Genomic DNA, 22674 nt, shown 5'->3' with positions numbered 1-22674 from the left:
CGGGTATAATTCTATTAGAATTTAAAATAGTTAGTCCGTATGTTATGGATTAAGGTCTGCGCACACCAACGCGGAATGTGGATCCATTCACACCGGTGCGTCACTCTCCCGCCTACATGGCGGGATTGCTGCGAACCATTTTCAGTTCGCAGCATGCAGCGTTTTGCCGCGTCACGCATTCATTGTGACAGTAGCAACTGGCGACTGAACTGTTGATAGAGTGCGTTAAGAAACATCCAATGCTTTACGACATGAGTAATGAAGATTACAAGAATGTAAGGAAGTACGAATTTGTTATGGGATGAAATAAGAAAAGAACTGCGTATACCTGGTTGTATCAATTCTTTAATTATCACTGTTTGTTTGTTTGTGATTTCTTTTTGCACACATTTCCCCGTTCTTAAACTTCCAGTTACATGTAAGATGTATACTAAAATATCTATACACTATTATTATTATTATTATTATTATTATTATTATTATTATTATTATTATTATTATTATTATTATTATTATTATTATTATTATTATTATTATTATTATGGCTAAATGGTGTGTAGCATAGGCGTAAGAAGGGTAGTCTACTTACAGAGCACGCCGTAGGATGTCACTGTTATTATTATTATTATTATTATTATTATTATTATTATTATTATTATTATTATTATTATTATTATCATCATCATCATCAAATAAATTTCAATTGTGAGATATCCCGGTGGATATACACTGACTGAGCAAATGTCATGGGATAGCAGAGCACTGATGCGCAGGTGTGTTGTCTGCGCACCACTCGCCCCCTGTGTCAGCGGCAGTGTATAGGAGACCTTGTGAGCAGTGGCTGTGCATGTGACAGGTGTAACATGCAACGTCGTCGTGAGCTGACACGGGGTATGGTGGTCGGTGCCCGACGGATGGGAAGTGCGATTTCGGAAGTGGTGCGGGAATTCGGCTTCATACGGTCAACCGTGTCCAGGGTGTATCGTGAATGGTTGAATGCGGGTGTCACCGTCCACAACAGACGAACGACCGGCCGTCCAGCCACCCTCGATGACCGTGACCGGCGACATCTGAGACGGATTGTTAATAGTGACAGACGGGCAACCGTGCAAGTAATCACGGCTCAGTTCAACACAGGCCGTGCTAGACACGTCTCCCAGTGGACAATCAGTAGGAACATGGGTTCTGTGGGATATGGGAGCCGGCGCCCCACATGGGTTCCACACTTAACCCAACGTCATCGGGCACAACGACGCGCATTTGTCGCCAGTCACCAGGGATGGACACTGGAACAATGGCGTAACGTGATATGGTCGGACGAATCACGATTTCAACTGCATCATGCCGATGGGAGGCACCGTGTATGGCGCAGACCACATGAAGCAATGGATCCCGCCTGCCTCGAAGGTGTGGTCCAGGGCGCTGGTGTCTCTGTTATGATCTGGGGTGCATTTTCCTGGTATGGAATGGGCCCCCTAGTTGTTCTGGAAGAGACTCTAAATGGTACGCGGTATGTTGAGCTGCTAGGAGACCATCTCCGCCCATTTTTGGCCTTCCAGCGCCCAGGCGGTTCTGCGGTGTTTTAAGATGATAACGCGCCGCCACATCGCTCCCACGTCGCCCGGGAATAGTTCCAGGAACATGCAACGGAGGCCCAACGACTGCCGTGGTCACCCATGAGCCCCGATATGAACCCTATCGACCATATCTGGGATGTCCTGGAACGCAGGCTCCGTGCCATGGATCCTGCACCCACGAACAGACCACCATTGGCGGCCGCTCTGCAAACGATTTGGTGTCAGCTGACTACAGGGACTTGTCGACTCACTTCACGGCGTCTCACTGCAGTTCGCAGGGCCAGAGAAGGCCCCACACGCTATTAGGTGACTATCCCATGACATTTGCTGAGTCATTGTATATTCTCACAGTACTATGGGGACGACGTTAAATGAAAACATAAATTACCTAACAACAAGCAATTATATGACAGCAAGACATTGGAAGAAATTATAACAAAACCAGGAATTTCATGATAACGAAAGGAGAAGTATAAAAAAGCAATATATGAAAACCATTTTTATTTTCGTAAATTTAAAATGATTTCTTTTTTTTCTACGGCATTTCATTCCCTGCGTATTTCCGCCATGTCGTCCGGCTCCATGGCTAAATGGTTAGCGTGCTGGCCTTTGGTCACAGGGGTCCCGGGTTCAGTTCTCGACAGGGTCGGCAATTTTAACCATGATTGTTTAATTTCTCTGGCATAGGGGCTGGGTGTATGTGTTGTCTTCATCATCATTTCATCCTCATCACGACGCGCAGGTCGCCTACGGAAGTCAAATAGAAAGACCTGCACCTGGCGAGCCGAACATGTCCTCGCACACTCCCGGCACCAAAAGCCATACGCCATTTCATTTCCGCCATGTCATCGTACTGTGGGTTCCCTCTACTGAGACCAAGTCTGCCCATTAAAGCAGTTTTATTGCTAGGCAACGCAGGGCCACATCCAGATAAACATGAACTAGTATGTGATGGAATTCGTGCTTTATTTTTGCCCCCTAACGTAACAAGTTTGATACATCTAAGGCTCAAGCCGTTTTGGAATGTCTAAAAAGAAAGTATCGGCACCGCCTGCTACATTCACTCCTGGAAGCAACTGAACGTGAGGAAACCATCACGAACTTCCTCAAACAGCTAGCCATGAAGGGCGTAATGCATTGGACGAACTTCGCAGCGACCGCGGGATTGTAGGTTTCGATCCCGGTCCCGCTTCCCGCGTCACGCGTTGGTGTGTGCAGAAAGACGAATTTCGTAGCGACCGCGGGATTGTAGGTTTCGTTCCCGCTCCCGCTCCCCGCGTCCCGCGTTGGTGTGTGCAGACCTTTTAAGCTGGCACACGATACAGGTCATTTAGCTATTAGCTTGCATTCGGAAGATCGTGGGTTCAATTCCCACAGTTGGTAGCTCTGAAGATTGTTTTCCGTGGTTTCTCATTTTTATACCGGATGAATGACCGGACGATGTCTTAATAAAGCCATGGTTGCTATCCTCGCTCACTCGTACTACTTTCTTATCCAACCGTCACCGAAAACCTATCTGAACTTGTGCAGCGTAAAGCTAATAATAATACAGCAGACTCCCTCTGGTTCGGCCACCTCGGGACTGGACCCTAGGCCGGACTAACCGACAATCTATATATATATAAAATAAGAGTTTTGTCTGTACATTGCTCAGAATTTGAAAAGAATTGTATTTCTGTATCGGTCATGTCCATAGCAACAAGGAAATGCACTTTTCACTTTTCCGTAATTTCTGTCTGTCTGTCTGTCTGTCTGTCTGTCTGTCTGTCTGTCTGTCTGTCTGTCTGTCTGTCTGTGTGTATGTATGTATGTATGTATGTATGTATGTATGTATGTATGTATGTATGTATGTATGTATGTATGTATGTATGTATGTACACGCATCACGAGAAAACGGCTGAAGAGAATTTCATGAAAATCGGTATGTAAAGTCGGGAGATGATCCACTACAATCTAGGCTATAAATCATTTTATTCACGCTGAGTGAAATGGTAGTTTAGGGGAAGGCCTAAAATTCAATTCTGAAATATTTATATTATTAGTGGTCCTATCGATAAATACTACATTACTTAAGTTATATAGAATAAAATTTCCGATCATTTGTGTCTTATACATTTTACCGTATTGGCTATGATAACACAGATATTCATGAATTTCGATTTTTATTGCAAAGTACATATCAACGCCGAGCCACGAGAAAATGGGTGAACAGAATTTAATGAAAAGCGGTATATAGAGTCGGGGAAGAAGAAAATATAGTCTAAGCTATAAACAATTTTACTGACCATGGATGAAATGGTAGTTTAGGGGTAGGTGCCTAAAATTTAATTTTTTAACACCTATGTTATTGGTCCTATAGAATAGTACTACATAACAGAAGCTATAGAGAATATAATTTCCGATCATTTATGTTTTATAGTTTTACCGTACCGACTGTGGTAAGATTAGTATTTCAGAGTCGGAAGAAAATTAAATTAATTAAAAATTAATTGATCAACAATGACATTACATTGACCATTGTTTGTTGTGATGTTCTTTGGCTCTTATGGTACCCTCAACTCTGATAGATGGTATTACTGTTGCGTACCGAGTATAACAGCCTGACTGAATATTGGCGGGAAATAGCTGTGGAATTAGAAAACTTTTTTCTTTAGCATGTCATTCCTCTGGTTCATACATTGTTTGATACTGCTGGTACGTAACACACTGGTTCATCATGGTATTCCAGCTATTCGATCCCTACCCTGACGCGCTGTTTTGAATGAACAGTGTGCACATTTGTCAGAGGCTCACTTAGTAATAGTAGTATGACCTGGTCTAGAATTACCATTTAGGCCTATTCCAAATTATAGCACTACAATTCACTAAGGGCCTGTACTACAACTGTCAGATAAACAGCTAGATACGTAGGCTGCAGTTTTGCAAACTAGAAGTTAAATATTTTCTTGCGTACTACCAACGGATTTTAATGGCGGGATTGTAATGCGGAAGATGTAGTAACATTTTTATTGGGTTGGTAATAAGGTTACTGAAAATATAGTGAAATTTAGCGCGGTGGTATACGTGTTCCCTGGTGTTTTCGTTTGTTTAGCTCTATTCCTTTTGAAATTGTATTACTAGAATCCGATATCAGACTCTTATTAAGCTATAATGTGGAAGTCCAGGTCAAAAACAGAATTAGGACTGAAATATACACATACGAAGGAATGTTAAAATTAATTAACTGTATAACGAAATTGAAACTGTTATAGAAAATAAAAAGACTGAAAATGTAACCTGGACGCAAAAGTAAAGTTTCAGGTTATGTATCTTTTCTTGTCTAGTACTATTTACGAGGTTGCGCGTTACGACGAAAGTAAAGTTTATATTCGTAATTAATGCTACTGATGCAGCGTGGGATCATTAATTTTATTATTAATTCAATTTATTGTTTGCTCATTGAATAAGTAGTTAGTTTCTTTCTTTTCAATACAATGTGAGAATAGTAACTGGCAAGCATTTAACTCACTTTAGCGTAAATACTTTTGTAGCAAGTTGTTATGAAGTAAAAGAAATATAACCTCCTTAACATCCTCATTCGACGGACGAATCGCCATGAACAAAGTCGTATACCTTTACTCCATATGTGCGTCGCGGATAGATTTGGAATAGAACCCACGCTTTTGACACGCATTTTAATGATTAGGAAATGTGTACTGTCACCTCTAGTACCCTACCGACGACCATTTACAAAGTAAAAAAAAAAGTTAGACTATTGGGACTCGAACGCGAGAAAAACTGCTTAACAGCAAACTCTGATGCCCTAACGACCACGGCTACCTATGAAGTATGCGGTTGAATGCTTGTGTATTACTGATATACTCAGTAGCAACAACTTACTAGCTTGGAATTTTTTTTAGAATTCTGTGATAGCTGGACAGGAAGCATGACATACTTTATAAATATATACATAAATTACAAGGTAACAACTTAATTTCGCACAGCATCATGCAGATGTAGATTCATCTTCATGAGTAGCCATCTTGATTCTTTACAGCAGCGTCCCCGATAAGAGCTAAGTCCCAGATAAGAGCGTTAACAGCCTCTCCAACTTCGGCATAGCTATACTCGAGAATATTTTCCCAGATTGCACATAAACGAAAGTCGTAGTACGCGGTTTCAACCGAACTTCCAGATAAATGTCCAAACTGCCAAATAAATGTATACCGCACTTTTATCTGGCTGTCGTAGTACAGGCCCTAAATAATTCAAAATTCAACCCTGAAAAGAGTCATTTCTTAAGAAAAGCGTAAGACGCCGAATATCACAGAGTGGAAAGAAAACTAAATGTGAAGGCCTACAATACAGAAAGCTCATAACATTGATCAACAATAACATTGCACTGACCATTGTTTGTTGGGATGTGCTTTGTGTCCCTGTGCAACTCATCTCCGATAGATGGGGTTACTGCTGTATACTGAGTTTAAAAAAAAATTTGCTTTACGTCGCACCGACACAGATAGGTCTTATGGCGACGATGGGATAGGAAAACGGCTGGGAGTGGAAAGGAAGCGGCTCTAGCTTTAATTACGGTACATCCTCAGCATTTGCGTGGTATGAAAACGGGAGACCACAAAACCATCTTCAGGGCTGTCGACAGGGTGTTCGAACCCACTACCTCCCGGATGCAAGCTCACAGCTGCGCACTGCTAACCGCACGGCTAGGGACCTCAGCCACTTTCATATTGTCAAAGCCAAGTATAAGACTGAGACAGGTCAATGAAAGTTACAATGTTATTCTAGCCCATACCAGAAGACATAGTGCACTGTAAACACTACATCTTGCCAACAAAGGCCTGAGTCTACTGTAATAATGTAAATTCGTGTCCTCGGAAATAATAATAATAATAATAATAATAATAATAATAATAATAATAATAATAATAATCAATCAAAATCAGCGAATACTGATACTGAAGGAATTACCCTGCCAGAATTAAGAATGGTTCCAAACAACTTAAAGAATAATAAAACTCCTGGCGGAGATCAGATAAATTCGGAACTCTTTAAATACGCAATTGAAGAATTTATATAGAGGTTTTCAAGATTTCTAAATTTGGTTTGGAGTGGAGATTTGCCCAAAAGCTGGCAGAAGGCCATAGGTATTCCGATACATAAGAAAGGGAAAAGTGATCATTTATGATATTGTAGAGGTATTGGTCTGCTGAACTCGGCCTACAAGATTTATCGCAAAAGCAGTGCAACTAAAGAAAAGTCATCTTCTGAAAAGCTCTGGGAGTGTGGAAGATTAAGGTTTTTACTATCCGTAACTTCGGCACTTGGTGGGGTAGAGTGATTAGCTCTACGCCTGGCCGACAAGATTTATACATGTATCATAAAATGTAAGCCGTACAAATACTGCGATGGTAAATGGAAATGAAAAAACTGGGTTTCGTAACGGTCGATCCTGTGAGGATGCTGTTTTACGATGAAAATCCTTATAGAAAAAACGTGGAGGGAATCTGGAAACACATATTCATTGATATCGTTGTTTTCTTTACGTCGCACCGACACAGATAGGTTTTATGGCGACGATGGGGCAGGAAAGGCCTAGGAATGGGAAGGAAGCGGCCGTGGCCTTAATTAAGGTACAGCCCCAGCATTTGCCTGGTGTGAAAATGGGAAACCACGAAAAACCATCTTCAGGTCTGCCGACAGTGGGGTTCGAACCCACTATCTCCCGGATGCGCGCTCCTTACCGCACGGTTTCATTGATATCAAAAAGGCATTTGACAAAATGAAAAAATATAAATTAATTGGCATTTTAACTATAGAATGTATCAATCCACTTATTTAAGATAAAATATCTAAGGTATATCAAAACAATGTAATATCAGTTTAGGATTGGGGGCAGACAGACAGAATAGAAATCAATTAATAGAGGTGCAAGACAAAGATGTGGACTTTCCCCTCTGATATTATAGGGTATAATGTACATGAATACTGTTATGAAAGAATGGAATCAAGCAAAACATAGCTATGTACATATTAATAAAAGCCTGAAGTTAGATGCTAACTTGTTCTCAGATGATGTAGCCCTAATTGCCCCTACCTGCAGTGATCGGTCCATAATATGCACGAAATTACATCCAAGTATAATATGAATATGTCGAAACAGAAAGCTAAAAGTATTGCTTTTAAAGGTAAATATTTCATTCCAAGTAAAATTTGTTGAAACAGTGAATTACTGGAAAGATTAAATTAATTTACTTACCTGGGCTATAAATTATTCTGCTGAGTTACCACATAAAATCGCGAAATATACAAAAACTTTGGGAGTTATAAATCAGGCACGAAGCCACGCGTAGTTCAGAGACATATCCGCGTACGTGGATATATAACCTTAGCAAGACCAGTCCTATGCTATGGAAGTGAAGCGTGGACAATAAGGAAAATTGAAGCTAATAGAAATACCAGTAATGAAATGAACAGGGGGTATACTTGATAGGATTATAAAATGAATGAAACTATTCAAGGAACTGAATATTGAATCAGCAGTACAGTATATATATGGCTATCAAGAAAGGTGGGGAAATCATGTTCGAAGAATGATTACAGGAAGATAACCCAGGGAAATTCTTAAGTAGCCTACTGCCCCAAAAGAACAAGATCCATCGGTAGTCTAGCCTCAAAAGTTACCCAGTCAAAAAATTAACTTGCTACACACAAGCACACTAATTATCCAAGTTCATAATCGGAAAATTAAAGTGCACACAGTGATCTGTGAATTACATTCAAAATCACTAACAGTTTAATAATATTGTTTTACTTCCCACCAGTAGCGTGCACTGAGTCCCCTCTGCCCCAGCGCTGCTGGGGTAAAGCACTTTGTATTAACATTTTCTACTTACTCCTTCGAACGCTTTTTATAATGTTTAAAAAATGGCGAACATCTAAGCCAAGCCAAGTACAGCTGTCTCAACAATCCGCTCGCACTTCCGCAGTTCAACTTCTTCAGCGATCTGGGTTTCCGTGCCGGCGCAAAAGAGAGCGAAATTTAAGGTCGCTTGGGTGACGCATGCACTTAATTAAAGCTTCCTTGTCCTAGGAGCGGGGCGGATTTGTAGACCTACCCCGACAGCAATTTACGCCAGCTAGCTTAGGTAAGGTAATGTTAGTTTTAATACTTGACAATCGAAGTCTTCAACCCCACACGCTAGAGACTGCAAGAAAAATATAAACATCTTAATAGTATAGCCACTTGCACATTGTCTTGCTAATAAAAATAGAGCCAGTATATGAAATCAATTGTAATATAGAAGAATATATTTAATTCTTGGGTTTCGGCATGTATAGTCCGACTCGTTGGCTGAATGGTCAGCGTACTGGCCTTAGGTTCAGAGGGTCCGGGGTTCGATTGCCGACCGGGTCGGGGATTTTAATCGCTTCTGATTAATTCTTCTGGCTCGGGGACTGGGTATTTGTGTCTGTCCCAACACTCTCCTCTTCATATTCACACAACACACTACACTACATACCACCACAGAAACACGCAATAGTGATTACATCCCTCCATATAGGGTTGGCGACAGGAAGGGTATCCGGCCGTAAAACAGGGCCAAATGCTCATGTGCGATGCAGTTCGCACACACGTGTGGGAAAAGCTGTAGGAAAAGATGAAGAAGAAGTTTCGGCATGTATACAGTTTTTTCGAGCAATTCATTGAGGGCACGTGTAGAGTATGTTTCCCGATAGCCGCAGAAAAATATTTAGGTTGTCCAGCATGAGCACACAGCTAAGCGCGTAGTAAAAGAATTTTGTATTTGGTTGTCTGTGAAGATGGTATATAGTGAATTTTTGTAGTGTTCCTCTTGGATTATAGGTGAAGGTTTCGCGAGTTCTGTGGCATTCTTCATTAATATAACGTGTGTTCTAGGTCGTGACAGATAATTTCCCTCGTGTGTCGTTGATGCACGTACACTCAGTATGCGAGTGAAACTATAAAATTTCAGCGACGGTAATATACCAGTTAAATTTTGCTGATTATTTTAGATTAGGCTTTTTAAGTAAAAAACAAATAGTTAATCCCAGTGTATTTTTGTGAAAACCATGATTGTACTATCACGAAGCGTCACCGGATGAAACTGTAAGTACATTGTTTAAAATCTGCTATAGATTAAGTTATGATGGTGCCGTCACTGCCGTGGATATCAATTTGGAAGTGTGTGTGCGAGCGTGTGGTTGAAAATATCCTGGAAAAATCTTTCTCAGGTAGACCTTTCCACGAAAAACGCAGCCTTATAAAATGGTAATGTTGACTTTAGAGAGTGCAGTGGAGGGACGATTGTTTATATTTTTAAAACTTTTTGCAGCTGGGGTAATGAATATGTTCACCGCACGCCACTGCTTCCCACTAACTATTTTTACGGTTTTCGGAGAGCTCACTGACAATTTGAAGCTCGTCATATAACACGTTATTGATGAAAACTCAAAGAAAAAGAGCTACAACGGTATTAAACACAACCTCGAAAACACAGGATATCATTTAACAAACATTCATTCCTCCAAAGGTCCATGGATAATGTGTGGAAGTATGTAGGAAGGATGTTGTTGTTTGAGTCAGTCCATTAACTGGTTTGATGCAGCCTCCATGCCACCCTATCCTGTGCTAACCTTTTCATTTCTACGTAACTATTGCATCCTACATCTGTTCTAATCTGCTTGTCATATTCATACCTTGATCTACCCCTACCGTTCTTACCAGTAGGAAGGATAACATCAGTATAATAATTTGGCCAGCACGAACGAATACGCTGGCGCATTTCACATCGCTGTATGCGTCCTCATCATATAAAACTGGCGTTTTAACCACAATATTTTTATAGGACAAAGGCATCCAGTGTTTTTGTTCAATGGTTCAGTTGCCGAGGACGGACGTTCAAAATCCTGTTGAAAGCGCTCCTAAGTACCGAGCGAGTTGGCCGTGCGGTTTGGGGCGCGTAGCTGTGAGCTTGTATTCCGGAGATAGTGGGTTCGAACTCCACTGTCGGCAGCCCTGAAGATGGTTTTCCGTGGTTTCCCGTTTTCACACCAGGCAAATGCTGGGTCTGTACCTTAATTAAGGCCGCAACCGCTTCCTTCCCATTCCTAACCCTTTCCTGTCCAGTCTTCGCGATACCTATCTGTGTCGGTACGACGTACAGCAGTTTGTAAGAAAAAGCGCTCCTACGAGCTAATTACTGTTACAAGGCAGGAATAACGTCGGTATAATTTGTATAAAACAGAAAATATATTAGTTGTAGCCCGAAGGTTTCTCTGTAGAATGCAACAATGGAATCGTAAACTAAATCAACACAATAATAAGACTATTTTGCACATTGTTTCAGAGAAATGCTTAGTACCTAAGACTAAACTATCATAATAGTTCAGTATGGCGCTTATCTATGTATTTGATGAGTTCGCTCTCCACCGTCTACCATCCTTGAAACGATTTACTACGGTATTCTCATTTCAAGTCAGACAGTCGGGTTGAAATGGCTTTCCTTCATTGTTGTGATTATTTTTGTTGGTAGGACTGTTATTAATTGTCTCTTATAGTGTATTTATTAAGAGTACTTTTCTTTCTAGGTGAATGGCGATGCGGAGTGGGAGTTCGAAGAGATCGTGCTGGAGCGAGGCGGTGCGGGCCTTGGTTTTAGCATCGCTGGCGGCACGGACAACCCGCACATTGGCGACGACACCGCTATATACATCACCAAGCTGATCCCGGGAGGCGCCGCCGCGGCGGACGGTCGTCTCAGAGTAAACGATACCATTCTACAGGTTAACGACGTCACCGTGGTAGACGTCCCGCACGCGGCAGCCGTAGATGCGCTCAAGAGGGCGGGAAATGAAGTCCGATTGGTGAGTAAACAGCAAGTTGTATGTCTTACGAAGGTGAAGAAGGGAGACTAATTTTAAAATAGACTTCATCGATAAAGTGAGGTCATAAAATTATTTTTAGTCATACTTTTGTCGTGTTAATGCATTGGATTGCATTATAATTTGATGTTTAACTTTACGGGACATCAGAGACATTAAAAAATATTTATTTATGATTTAAGCGCACAGAATTTTTACATACTACACATAACACGCTCGTTAATCAGCAGCCATCCTGCGTTAACTGTATAGTAGCTCAAGAAAAGGATAAACGCATGGTATTATTTGATTTTCGCATGTAATATTTTATCAGACTTTAATTTCAGTTAGATTATTATCAAGCTATTATTTCACGTCTCATGTAGATACATGCTCCGTTGAAAACCACAACAAACGTTATATCTACACGATCATTTGTTTCTGTTTTTTTTTTTTTTTTTTGAGCGACGGTATATTCGACTAGAAATTAACTATGGAGTGGCTCAGTACTATTTATTTATTTATTTATTTATTTATTTATTTATTTATTTATTTATTTATTTATTGATGATTTATTTATTTATTTATGTATTTATTTATTTATTTATTTATTTATTTATTTATTTATTTATCTATTTATTTATTTATTTATTTATTTATTTATTTATTTATTTATTTATTTATTTATTTATTTATTTATTTATTTATTTATTTATTTATTTATTTATTTATTTATTTATTTATTTATTTATTTATTTATTTGCGAAGTTAGGGCTCCTGGCCCTCTCTTACACAACCACATACATTTTTTTCAATGTTTACAGTATTAATCTAAAATATCATTGTAATCAATTACTGTTATTGAGATATGTAAGTCAGATAAGGAATTACAATAATAAAATTAATTAAGGTTACTACTGATGAAAAATTATAGGATAAATAGAGAGTTGATAATAAAGAAAAAAATATCAACTTATAACCTAAAGAATATATCTACAACTAGCTTAAAGGAAAACTTATTCAAATATAAGGCTAAAATAAATTAACTGATTATTAGTATGTTACAATCTGAGTATACTAAAATCGATGTTATTATGTAGTCTATTTCTATGAACAGTCTATAGCAGGGCCATCCAAACAGCGCTCTGGCGGCGCTCTAAGCCAGTGCTCCGAGCGCTTTTTGGGAAAGGTAGTTTCAGTAGGGGTGGGAGGAGCTTGGCTGGCTGAGCGAGCGTTCTGCCCGCCGCGCCGAAGCGCTTTGTTGACAGCGTGTAACTAAATCAGTTTCGCAGTTGTCATGACTGAACATCTTAAAAAAAAAAAAAGAGTGGTGAAGCAGCAGCCTTTAAAGCAGAATAGACATTTCACTTTTCTGTACAGCTTATAAAGGGCATGCCAAATGTATAGTGTGCCACCGAGATTTGATGTGTTTAAAAAAACACAATTTGGAACGGCACTACAGTGCTAATCAAATGGATGATTACGGTGATTTGACAGACGTCAGTCACCAATCGAAGTTGGAAGAATTGAAAGAAAATTTCAAGCAGCACTGTTCTGTAAGTATTACTGTTTTAATTTTAAAATGTCTGTTTACAAACGGGAATGAAGAAATGATTGAATTAGTATGTGAAGAACACAAAAATTGTGACTTGCCGTATTTTTGGCTGACAGGAGATTGAGGAGAGTGAGGTTGGTAGACCCAATTTACGAGCAAGCTACAAATGTTCGCCGCGATTTGCTAAAGCTGGGAAACCCTTCACGGAAGGGAATGTAATCAAGGAGTGCCGAATGGACGCGGCAGCATGTATTTGTCCTATGGAGCCAGTTGAGAAATTTGACAAAAATCTCTCTTTCCCCTCAAACTGTGGCTCGCAGAATAAACGATATGGCTGTTGATATAGAACAGCAATTAATGGAGAAGGCAGCAAATTTTGTATCCTTTTCAATCGCCCTCGACGAATCAACCGACATTGCGGACACAGTTCAGCTCGTTATTTTTATTTGAGGGGTGGATGACTATCTTCGAGTCACCGAGCATGTCCTAGACTTGGTAGCCCTCAAAGACACCACTGACGGTTTCGATATTTTCCAAGCAGTGGAGGGTGTTTTTGAGTCAATAGGATTAAAATGGGAGCGACTGACGAGTGTAACTACGGATGGAGCTCCTGCTTTGTGTGGTCTACGCACGGGGTTCCACAGCTGTTGTTGTTGTTTAGTCCTCAGCCCGAAGGCTGGTTGGATCCTCAACAGCTCCGCCATCAACTGTCATAAATGGCCTAGGCATCACTGAAGAGGCGTACTAGGGAAATGAGGAGTGAGGTAGTTTCCCGTTGCTTTCCTCACCGAGCCAGAAGTTGCTATTACATATCAGTCTGCCAAGCCCACTGAAATGCATGCACCAACTGACCCTATGAGCAACATTTTCACACCATACATAGCAGACACTGGCTGCATAAGGAATGGCATTACTAGCATCACTCATACCTCAGTCACTTTCATCTTGTCAAAGCCAAGGATAAAGCTGAGGCAGATCAATGAAAGTAACAATATTGCTCTAGCCCATACCAGAAGACATAGTGCACTGTAAACACTACGTCCTGCCAGCAAAGGCATGTTCCACAGCTATGTAAAATTAAAAATGGCTGAGAGCGGTAGTATCCTAATGGCGGCGATCCAGTGCTTGATACACCAGGAGGCAATCTGTGCAAAAGTCGCCAAGCTTAAAGACGTAATGAGAACAGTTGTGCGAATGGTAAATTTTCTTCGCTCCTATGGACTCACGCACCGTCTATTCAAAGAGTACCGGACAAGTCGGCCGTGCGGTTAGGGACGCGCGGCTGTGAGCTCGCAATCGGGAGATAGTGGGTTCGAACCCCACTGTCGGCAGCCCTCAAGATGGTTTTCCGTGCTTTACCATTTTCACACCAGGCAAATGATGGGGCTGTACCTTAATCAATACCTTAATTAAGGTCACGACCGCTTCCTTCCCATTCCTGGGCCTTTCTTGTCTCATCGTCGCCATAAGACATATCTGTGTCAGTGCGGCGTAAAGCAAATACCAACAACAACAAAAAAAGGAAATTCAAAGAGTTCTTGGATGACATCGAAGTGGAGTATCCGGATATCCCGTGCCATGCAGAAATAAGATGGCTGAGCAAGGCAAAGGTGCTTCATCGAGCTTTTTGCTTGCGGAATGCAATAGATACCTTTTATGACATGAAAGGGCGGCCCGAAGTTTTTTGCGTGATCCTAAGTGGGTGGCGGACTTGGCCTTTTTAAGTGATTTTATTGCCCATCTGAATACTTTGAACACTTCGCTTCAGGGCGAAAAGCAAAATATCAGCGATTTGGTGGAAAAAAATTCAAGCGTTCAAACGCAAATTGATGTTGTGGGAAAACCAGTTGCGTACAAGGAACACCGGACATTTTCCATTGCTTGAAACAGTGAAGTAAGGTGTCGACTTTGATGAGTACTTGCAGATAATTCGCCAGTTACAAGAAGAGTTTGAAAAGAGATTTTCAGAATTATCAGAACTCCAAGCGGTGTTAGATGTTCTGTATTTGTTCGACCATTTTCTCTTAGTGCAGACAGTGCTCCACAGATATTTCAATTAGAGTTGTTTGAACTGCAGTGCAATGTTCGTCTTAAAGACCCCTTTCTAATGTCACGAAGTTTAGAAGAATTTTACAGCGGCTTTCCGCAAGAAGAATACTGCCTTTTGTATAAACATGCATGTACAGTTCTGTCAATGTTCGGCTCAACGTACATTTGTGAGTGTTTCTTTTCGGTTCTTAAGCTTTCCAAAAGTAAACATCGTGCAACGATAAGCGATGGAAACTTGCGCAATTGTTTAAGAATAGTTGTGTCCAGAAATATTGTAGGCCTACTCAATTTGGAGAAGATTGTTTGCTCCAAAGTAAAATCTCTTAAAAACGACTGAGCAAAAGTTACTCAAGGTCTGTACTATATGTTCATATTGGTATAATTTTGTTGAATTTTCCTCTCAGATATGTTCAAGTTTCAGTTTTGAATAAATCACATTACTGTATTTTTTACTTAACACCTGATTTCGTTTCCTGCATATTCCATACATCGGAGTATTTTTCAATTTGTATATGCGGTATATTTGTTATGGCAAAACAGCCCTATCAATATGTCAACAAACCCACAAAAGCCGTCGGACGCACGACTCTGCGTACGCACTGTATCGAACATCGTCCGTCTCAGGTCACCTTGCTGCCACACTCTAGTGGTGGTAGGGGAAGGAGCGCTAGTCTGACTGACTGCCCAGTGCTCCCCGAGCGCGGGCGCGCTCTCGGAGCGCAATGGCTGGATGGCCCTGGTCTGTAGCCTTAACTAAGTAACTAACTCACGTCAAGGAAATGCCGGGGTTGTATTACAGTTACGGCCACGTAATTGTAGCCGTTTCTCATCAGTGCTGGTGGTGGTGATTATTGTTTTAAGAGGAAGTACAACTGGGCAACCATCCTCTGTATAACACTAATCAGAGAGAAAAAATGGAAGGGGTCCGACACTTCGAAAAATGAAGATATCGGCCAAAGGAAGACAAGGGCCACGAAGGGCATGAAAATGAAAGACTCCCTAGCCCTCGCAAATCTAATAGCGTCGGGGTCGGAAAAGAACAAGAGTTGACCAAGGGAGGTCGGATAGGATAGATGAAAGTGAGGAGCCTGGCACAAGTAAGTGGAAGCAATGCCAGGACTCAGCTGGGGGCCTCGTGGTCGCCAACCCACGCTCCAAAGTTCAGAGCCCCTGAGGCCCCTTTTAGTCGCCTCTTACGACAGGCAGAGGATACCGTGGGTGTTATTCTACTGCCCCCACCCACAGGGGGCGTTTCTCATCACACCGATGTCGATGTGTTACTGCGACGTTAAACCATTATATTTATTTTACTAAATTGTTAATGTATAGATATTGAGCGAGCTGGCTCCACTGTACGAGTCGTGCTATTGTAAGATTGCATTCGAGAGATAGTATACTCGAACTCCGCTGTTGGCAGCCTGAAGCCGTGGTGTTTCATTTTCAAAATGTAAATGCCGAGGATGTATCGTAATTACGGCCACAGCTTTTAAATTTCTAGTCCTTATCATATCCTATGTCACCATCGCCGAAAACCTATGAGTTTTGTTTTTTGTTTCTTTGCTATTGGCTTTACGTCGCACCGACGATGTTATAGGAAAGGCCTAGGAGTTGGAAGGAAGCGGCCGTGGCCTTAATTAAGGTACAGCCCCAGCATTTGCCTGGTGTGAAAATGGGAAAACCACGGAAAACCATCTTAAGGGCTGCCGACAGTGGGATACGAACCCACTATCTCCCGGATGCAAGCTTACAGCCGCGCGCCCCTGACCGCACGGCCAACTCGCCTGGTAACCTGTGAGTTAATGCGGCGTTAAACATATAGGAAAAATAAATGTAATGTTACTTCTTTTACGTCCCACTAACTATGTTTACAGTTTTCGGAGACGCCGAGGTGCTTGAATGTTTCCCGTAGAAGTTCTTTTACGTGCCGGCAATTGTACCGACACGGGGTTGACATATTTGAGCACCTTCTAATATCACTAGACTGAGCCAGGATCGAACTTGCCAACTTGGGCTCGGAAAGCTGGCGCCTTAACAGCATGAGCCACTCAGCGTGGCAAAAAAAATGTATACAAATAACTTTGGAACACAGGATAAATATACAGTCAATTCACCGGGCTTATAACCTGCGTTCCTACTTCGTAAATGATGCAACAGCAGTATTACTGATTAAAGGAAAGCAAACAAGCAACCAAACTTTTAATTTTATGCGATTGCTAATATCACTGACATCAGCTTCACGTGGAATCCGAACCACAGAAAATGTGACTTTTTATTTCAAAAATTCCATTTGAATTCAAACCCTAATCACCTTAGTGAGCATTGTTTATGTTCAGCTTACCAAAAAGTATTGTGGTTCTGCGTTGATTATGCATTGCAATGATGCATGGAGACGCATCAAAGCTTTAATCGATATAGAAGAGATTTTAGGGTGTTAGCATGACGTTTCCGGATTCTCTACCCAAATCCAGGGGTATTAATGAAGTTGCCGATTGGAGCTTAAGATCTTAACATGATCCATGCAGAATAGTCTAGACAGATGCGCCCCTCTCTCTGGAAACCATTAAGAGGGAACTCTAAACAACATTAAGGTCCATTGCTGGCGGTATTAATGCTTATGGACACATTACACATGGAAGTAGAACGCTGTAATGACTGTAGTGTGCTCTTCATGGCCGTTTTAATTTAATGACGAAGAGATTGCGTTTTATTGTCACGTCTGATTGAATTTCATGGCGTCCACATGTCCGGATGTTTGCTTGACGAAATGGGTGTACCATATCTGAAAATGATTGTGTCGATAGCCGATATCAGTTTATATTAGCGAAATAATAAGGAAGAATGTATTTTTCATTAGTTTATTTTCGAAGTTAAATTGGAAAAGTTGCAGGAGAAATATTGTGAAAATATTCTCGAAAAAGATAAATAAGCGTATCTTCATAATCAAAATCCGTAGTATTGAATTCTAATGAACGATTTTCAACATAATAGCGTAATGTAGCTGGTTAATAATAATAATAATAATAATAATGATAATAATAATAATAATAATAATAATAATAATAATAAATCATACATTCTGACACCTCCGAAAATCTCTAGCAGTTGAACACATTAATTTATTATTATTATTATTATTATTATTATTATTATTATTATTATTATTATTATTATTATTATTATTATTATTATTATTATTATTATAAGATAAAACAGAAGAAGAATCATCTATAACGTGACTACTGAGCCGCAAACCTATCAAAGGGGTGTCGTTAATTCATTTTTTCGAATCTTAAACATGTTAACACTAGCGACATAAAAGTGTCAAGAAATTTACATGGCCTCTAAAATTAAATTCGAATCTGCATTCCTTGACGGGAAAAAGAGTAGTGAAGAATGTTCCCCAATTTGGAATGGGATTTCTGGTCCATACCAGCCCAGCATGTTAGTTTCAGTGGAGGACTTCTCATCACATTCCCGAAGAACGGCAACCTTAACGATTAAAGTAGAGAACAAAAGCATACATTGATTAATGTCCATGCCCCAACAAATTACAAAAACATGAAAAATAAAGAAATGAATGCCCTTGAGAAGTTAGAAATTTACAAGTAACAAAAATTTGATAGTGAAAATAGCCTTAATGAGCACATGGCAGAGGATAATCAGTTGTTTAAATTGGTGACCCAATATTCTAGAAAGAGGGCAAAAGAGAATGAGGGAAAGCGCGTAAAGGGGGAAACATGACAATAACATCAGTGACGGTACTCTCCAACCCTCTTTCCATTCGCCGCGCCTCCCACTGCAACACCGCAATCAGTCGTCGAACAACTTCAGGTGCTTTTATATCCGTTTGAGAGTCGCATGGCAGCCTTGCGCACCACTCATATTTTAACATTGGTAAGTTTTAATAATTTTTACGTGTTGTATTCTCATTTTGTTTATGTTACAGTTTTGCAGTTACAGTTTCCATTTTACTTTTCCTTCTTACAGACCATATAAAGTTCATATCAACTTGGCTGCATAAACACATATTAACGGAGGGTATCGGCTTGACAGCAAGGTTTTATATTATTCTTAATATCACCTTACTTGAATTTTACAAGAAAGTATTGGAACACCAAGGACACAGTGACGGCACATCACAACAGGACTCAGTGCTCAACATTTCACTCACATAGACATCAGGCTACTGTGTTTTATTGTATATGACAAGATAGAATTTAATTCCATGCCACCATCCATCAATTTTTAACATGTTACGTTGTACTTGCCATAGTTTCAGATTTCATGAAGGGGGCTCCCATTTTCACTAGGTCTTATCGTATACATGAATTTTAACTTAACCAGCTGAAGAAGAGAATGTGCATATTCTCGAACATGTACTAGATATAATGTAAATGTGAAAGGTAAATATACATTTTTTAACACATTGTATTGACTAGGCGGATCATCCATCACTATATTTACTGTGATTAAGTCAATACGGACCCAATACTGGCCATTATGGTCAAGATTATTAATAGTAAAAATATCAAACTCAATTGCCTGGCATTTGCAGATGACCTTGCGCTGCTCGCAAATAGTGTGGAAGAGGCTAAACAGCAAACTGAAGAACTCGAAAAAATAGCAGCAAAAGTCGGACTACAAATCTCATTTGAAAAGACGGAAATGATGCCATCCTTCAAGACTGAAACACCAACTATCACACTGCATAATAACACACAAATTAAGATTGTAAATAAATTCAAGTATCTTGGGGAGATTATTACTTGGAACTTAAACGAGAAAGTATCAGTAGAAAATAGAACAACTAAAGCACAACGTATCACTTGGCCAACCTACTAGAAGAAATCTTTCTCGATAAATGCAAAATTCATACACTACAACTCCGTTATTAAACCTGAAGCAACCTATGCCAGTGAAACACTATTCAATTTGAACACCAAATCAACAACAGATAAATTACAGAAGACAGAAAGAAGCATCCGTAGAACAATCATAAACAAAAACACCAAGTAGATGGACAATGGCGATTATTACCCAATGAAGTTATATATCGGGAAACTGAGTCAATAATAGACACAATGCGGAAAAGGAGGGTTGCATTTTTCTGCCACATATCAAGACTGCCAGAAACCAGGGTACTGAAACATTTTTCAACTACTTTTGAAAAAGTAAAACCAAGAATAACTGGTTCAAAGAAGTCCAAGATGATTTAGATGAGTTAGGCTTGACAATGCAGCAAATTGAAGACCGAGAAGAGAAGGGGACCCTGAGAAACAAAGACTTGAGACTTAAACTAAAAACTTTTACACGCAAACAGTACACCATAACTGACGAAGAAAGGGCAGCCAGGTCGGAAAGAATGAAGTAGTTCTGGGAGCAGAAGAAGAAACATAAGCCAAATTTGTAGCTAATACTCTTAAGACTTAAATGTGTGTGGATTGATTAAAGTGCTCCAATGTGGGTGTAAAATAATTTTAAAAAATGTATATCACCGAGAAGGCGGCCGCGGGTCTTGGGTCACGTAGTTAATCAGTTTGCATTCGAGAGATAGTGGGTTCGAACCACACTGTCGGCAGTCCTGAGGATGGTTTTCGGTGGTTTCCCATTTTCACACCAGGCAAAAGCTAGGGATGTACCTTAATTAAGGCCACGATCGTTTCCTTCCCACTCCTAGCTCTTTCGTCTGCCATCGGCACCATAAGACCTATCTGTGTCAGTGCGACATAAAGCAAATTGTAATAAAATATATTACATTATAACAGTAAACTTGTGTCGTCATCCCGTGGTGGTGCGGCTCTTTTTTCAGGCACACCCGCTATAGATGTGAACTGCATGTACCATTTCGACCACATACCATTCTTAAATTTCCGGCAGTACCGGGAATCGAGCCCGGACCCCAAGGACGGCAGTTGCAGTTGCGCTACGAAGGCAGTTCTCTAACACACGCGTTTATTCCTGTTATTAGAAATGAAGCATAACTTGCTGGCTTTTAATATTTTTTTATACTGTAATAGACCGAATGTTGTATTAGAACTTAGCCTATATGTAATTATTTAATTTTAACCGTATACACTTCATTGATCATTATATTAATTTGTCCATGTTTAGGTACCCTAAATTAGGCCTACTGGATGAAAAATTGATTATGATAATTTTGTCATGTAGTCTGTTCTTAATGCCATTGCAACTGCTCTCAATATATGAAAACTGAGTGCTTATAGATGACAAAATATAAACCTTAGCATTGTTTCTCAATTCGCAGGTTATGGTAAAACTATAAATTAGATGTAATCAAAGGCAAAACCACTAATTTTAACAGCGTTTTTGCCCTTAAATCATTCTTAAACCCAAAACTCGCCTGTATCCAACACGGAAATGCTGTGTGGAACGCCCAGACTTAGTCCCAATATGGCGGCTCCATAACTCCATAAGTAACATGCGTGTCCTGACCTATGTATATAGACCTTGATAAGATCGTGCGTCTATAACTGCATTTCTACGGCGACTTGAAGAAATATTGGTGTTCGCGCCTTCCTGCCGTCTTCTTCTTCTTCTCTTCTTCTTGAGGGTGTGGTTTGGACTCTATGAATTCCAGTCACTATGCCTGTGGTGTAAACACAAGTGTCTCGAATACGGAATTTTATTATGTATCTTTTACTTAGAATGTGAGATAGATAATATATGTTATGGGGCCAATTATTGTAAGAATCTCACACACTTTGCTATGACTTGCTTGTATTTACCCGTAGAGGTTGGAATACATTTTACAGTGGAAACAAGAAGCATATTTTGACAATATGAAGGAGGGAATAGCTCATCTTTTAAAACTGCAATTTGGACTCATCAATACATTTAAGATATCAATTAAAGTGGAAGTGAAGGTTGACAATAAACAGGAAACACTAGTAGTGTAGGAAGGGGAATAGATAAATTTACAAGGCGTTGCATGAATTGACGGGGATGATCAAATTGTGGACAGTGAAATAAAATGTGATTCCTGTCACCATGTGGGTGGCCACACACACACAGGCAAAGATATTAGAAAGGTGGAAACGGTACTTATATTGCTGTGTAAGTGTGTGGTTGAAACGAAGACGTATGATATTCGTTATATGCGGACGAGTGTATGATCCATAAAAATACCAAGGTTTGTGAGGAATTTGCGGCAGAATTTGATTTTTTTTAATGCCTTTTGTATGAGTGAAAAATTGCCAATCCTCTTGCCACGAACTCATTGTGTTGAAAAATGGAACTGCATTCTCTGGACAACGGAACCTTAACGGAAGTTAGGCCTACAGTTGATCATTTACTCGCCTTGTTATAGGTAATGGAATTGGGTAAGAGGTGGAAGGAATCGGCTAGTTATCTGATTGTGTTACAATAGAGGGACTGAACATATCAGCCATGATTATCATGTTTTTTTGTTTTCTCAGGAGGCTGCAATCCCTTCTTACTTCATACTATGACGTAAATTGCCTCCTTCCCAAGTGGGGCTCTGAACTTTCGAGCGAAGGTTGGCGACCATGGGGTCCCTAGCTGAGTCCTGACATTTCACATTACCTCCATTAATCCAGGACCAGATCATATTTACGACCAGTGGCAGTTCGTGAC

At 40.2% G+C, this 22674-nt stretch overlaps 1 protein-coding gene across 4 annotated transcripts in view; it reads left to right on the top strand.

The window, feature by feature from the left end:
* The window catches only part of dlg1 (discs large 1), a 961276-nt gene that overhangs the window by 457042 nt on the left and 481560 nt on the right, over positions 1 to 22674 (top strand). For all 4 annotated transcript variants that reach the window (XM_067137677.2, XM_067137678.2, XM_067137675.2 and 1 more), the window contains exon 4: positions 11184 to 11459. In XM_067137677.2, coding sequence (XP_066993778.2) covers positions 11184 to 11459 — 276 coding nt within the window. The remainder of the gene's footprint in view (positions 1 to 11183; positions 11460 to 22674) is intronic.

This window comes from Anabrus simplex, chromosome 1, assembly GCF_040414725.1.
Source record: "Anabrus simplex isolate iqAnaSimp1 chromosome 1, ASM4041472v1, whole genome shotgun sequence".
In the NCBI taxonomy this organism is placed as follows: Eukaryota; Metazoa; Arthropoda; class Insecta; order Orthoptera; family Tettigoniidae; genus Anabrus; species Anabrus simplex.
This window is presented reverse-complemented; position numbering and strand designations above follow the sequence as displayed.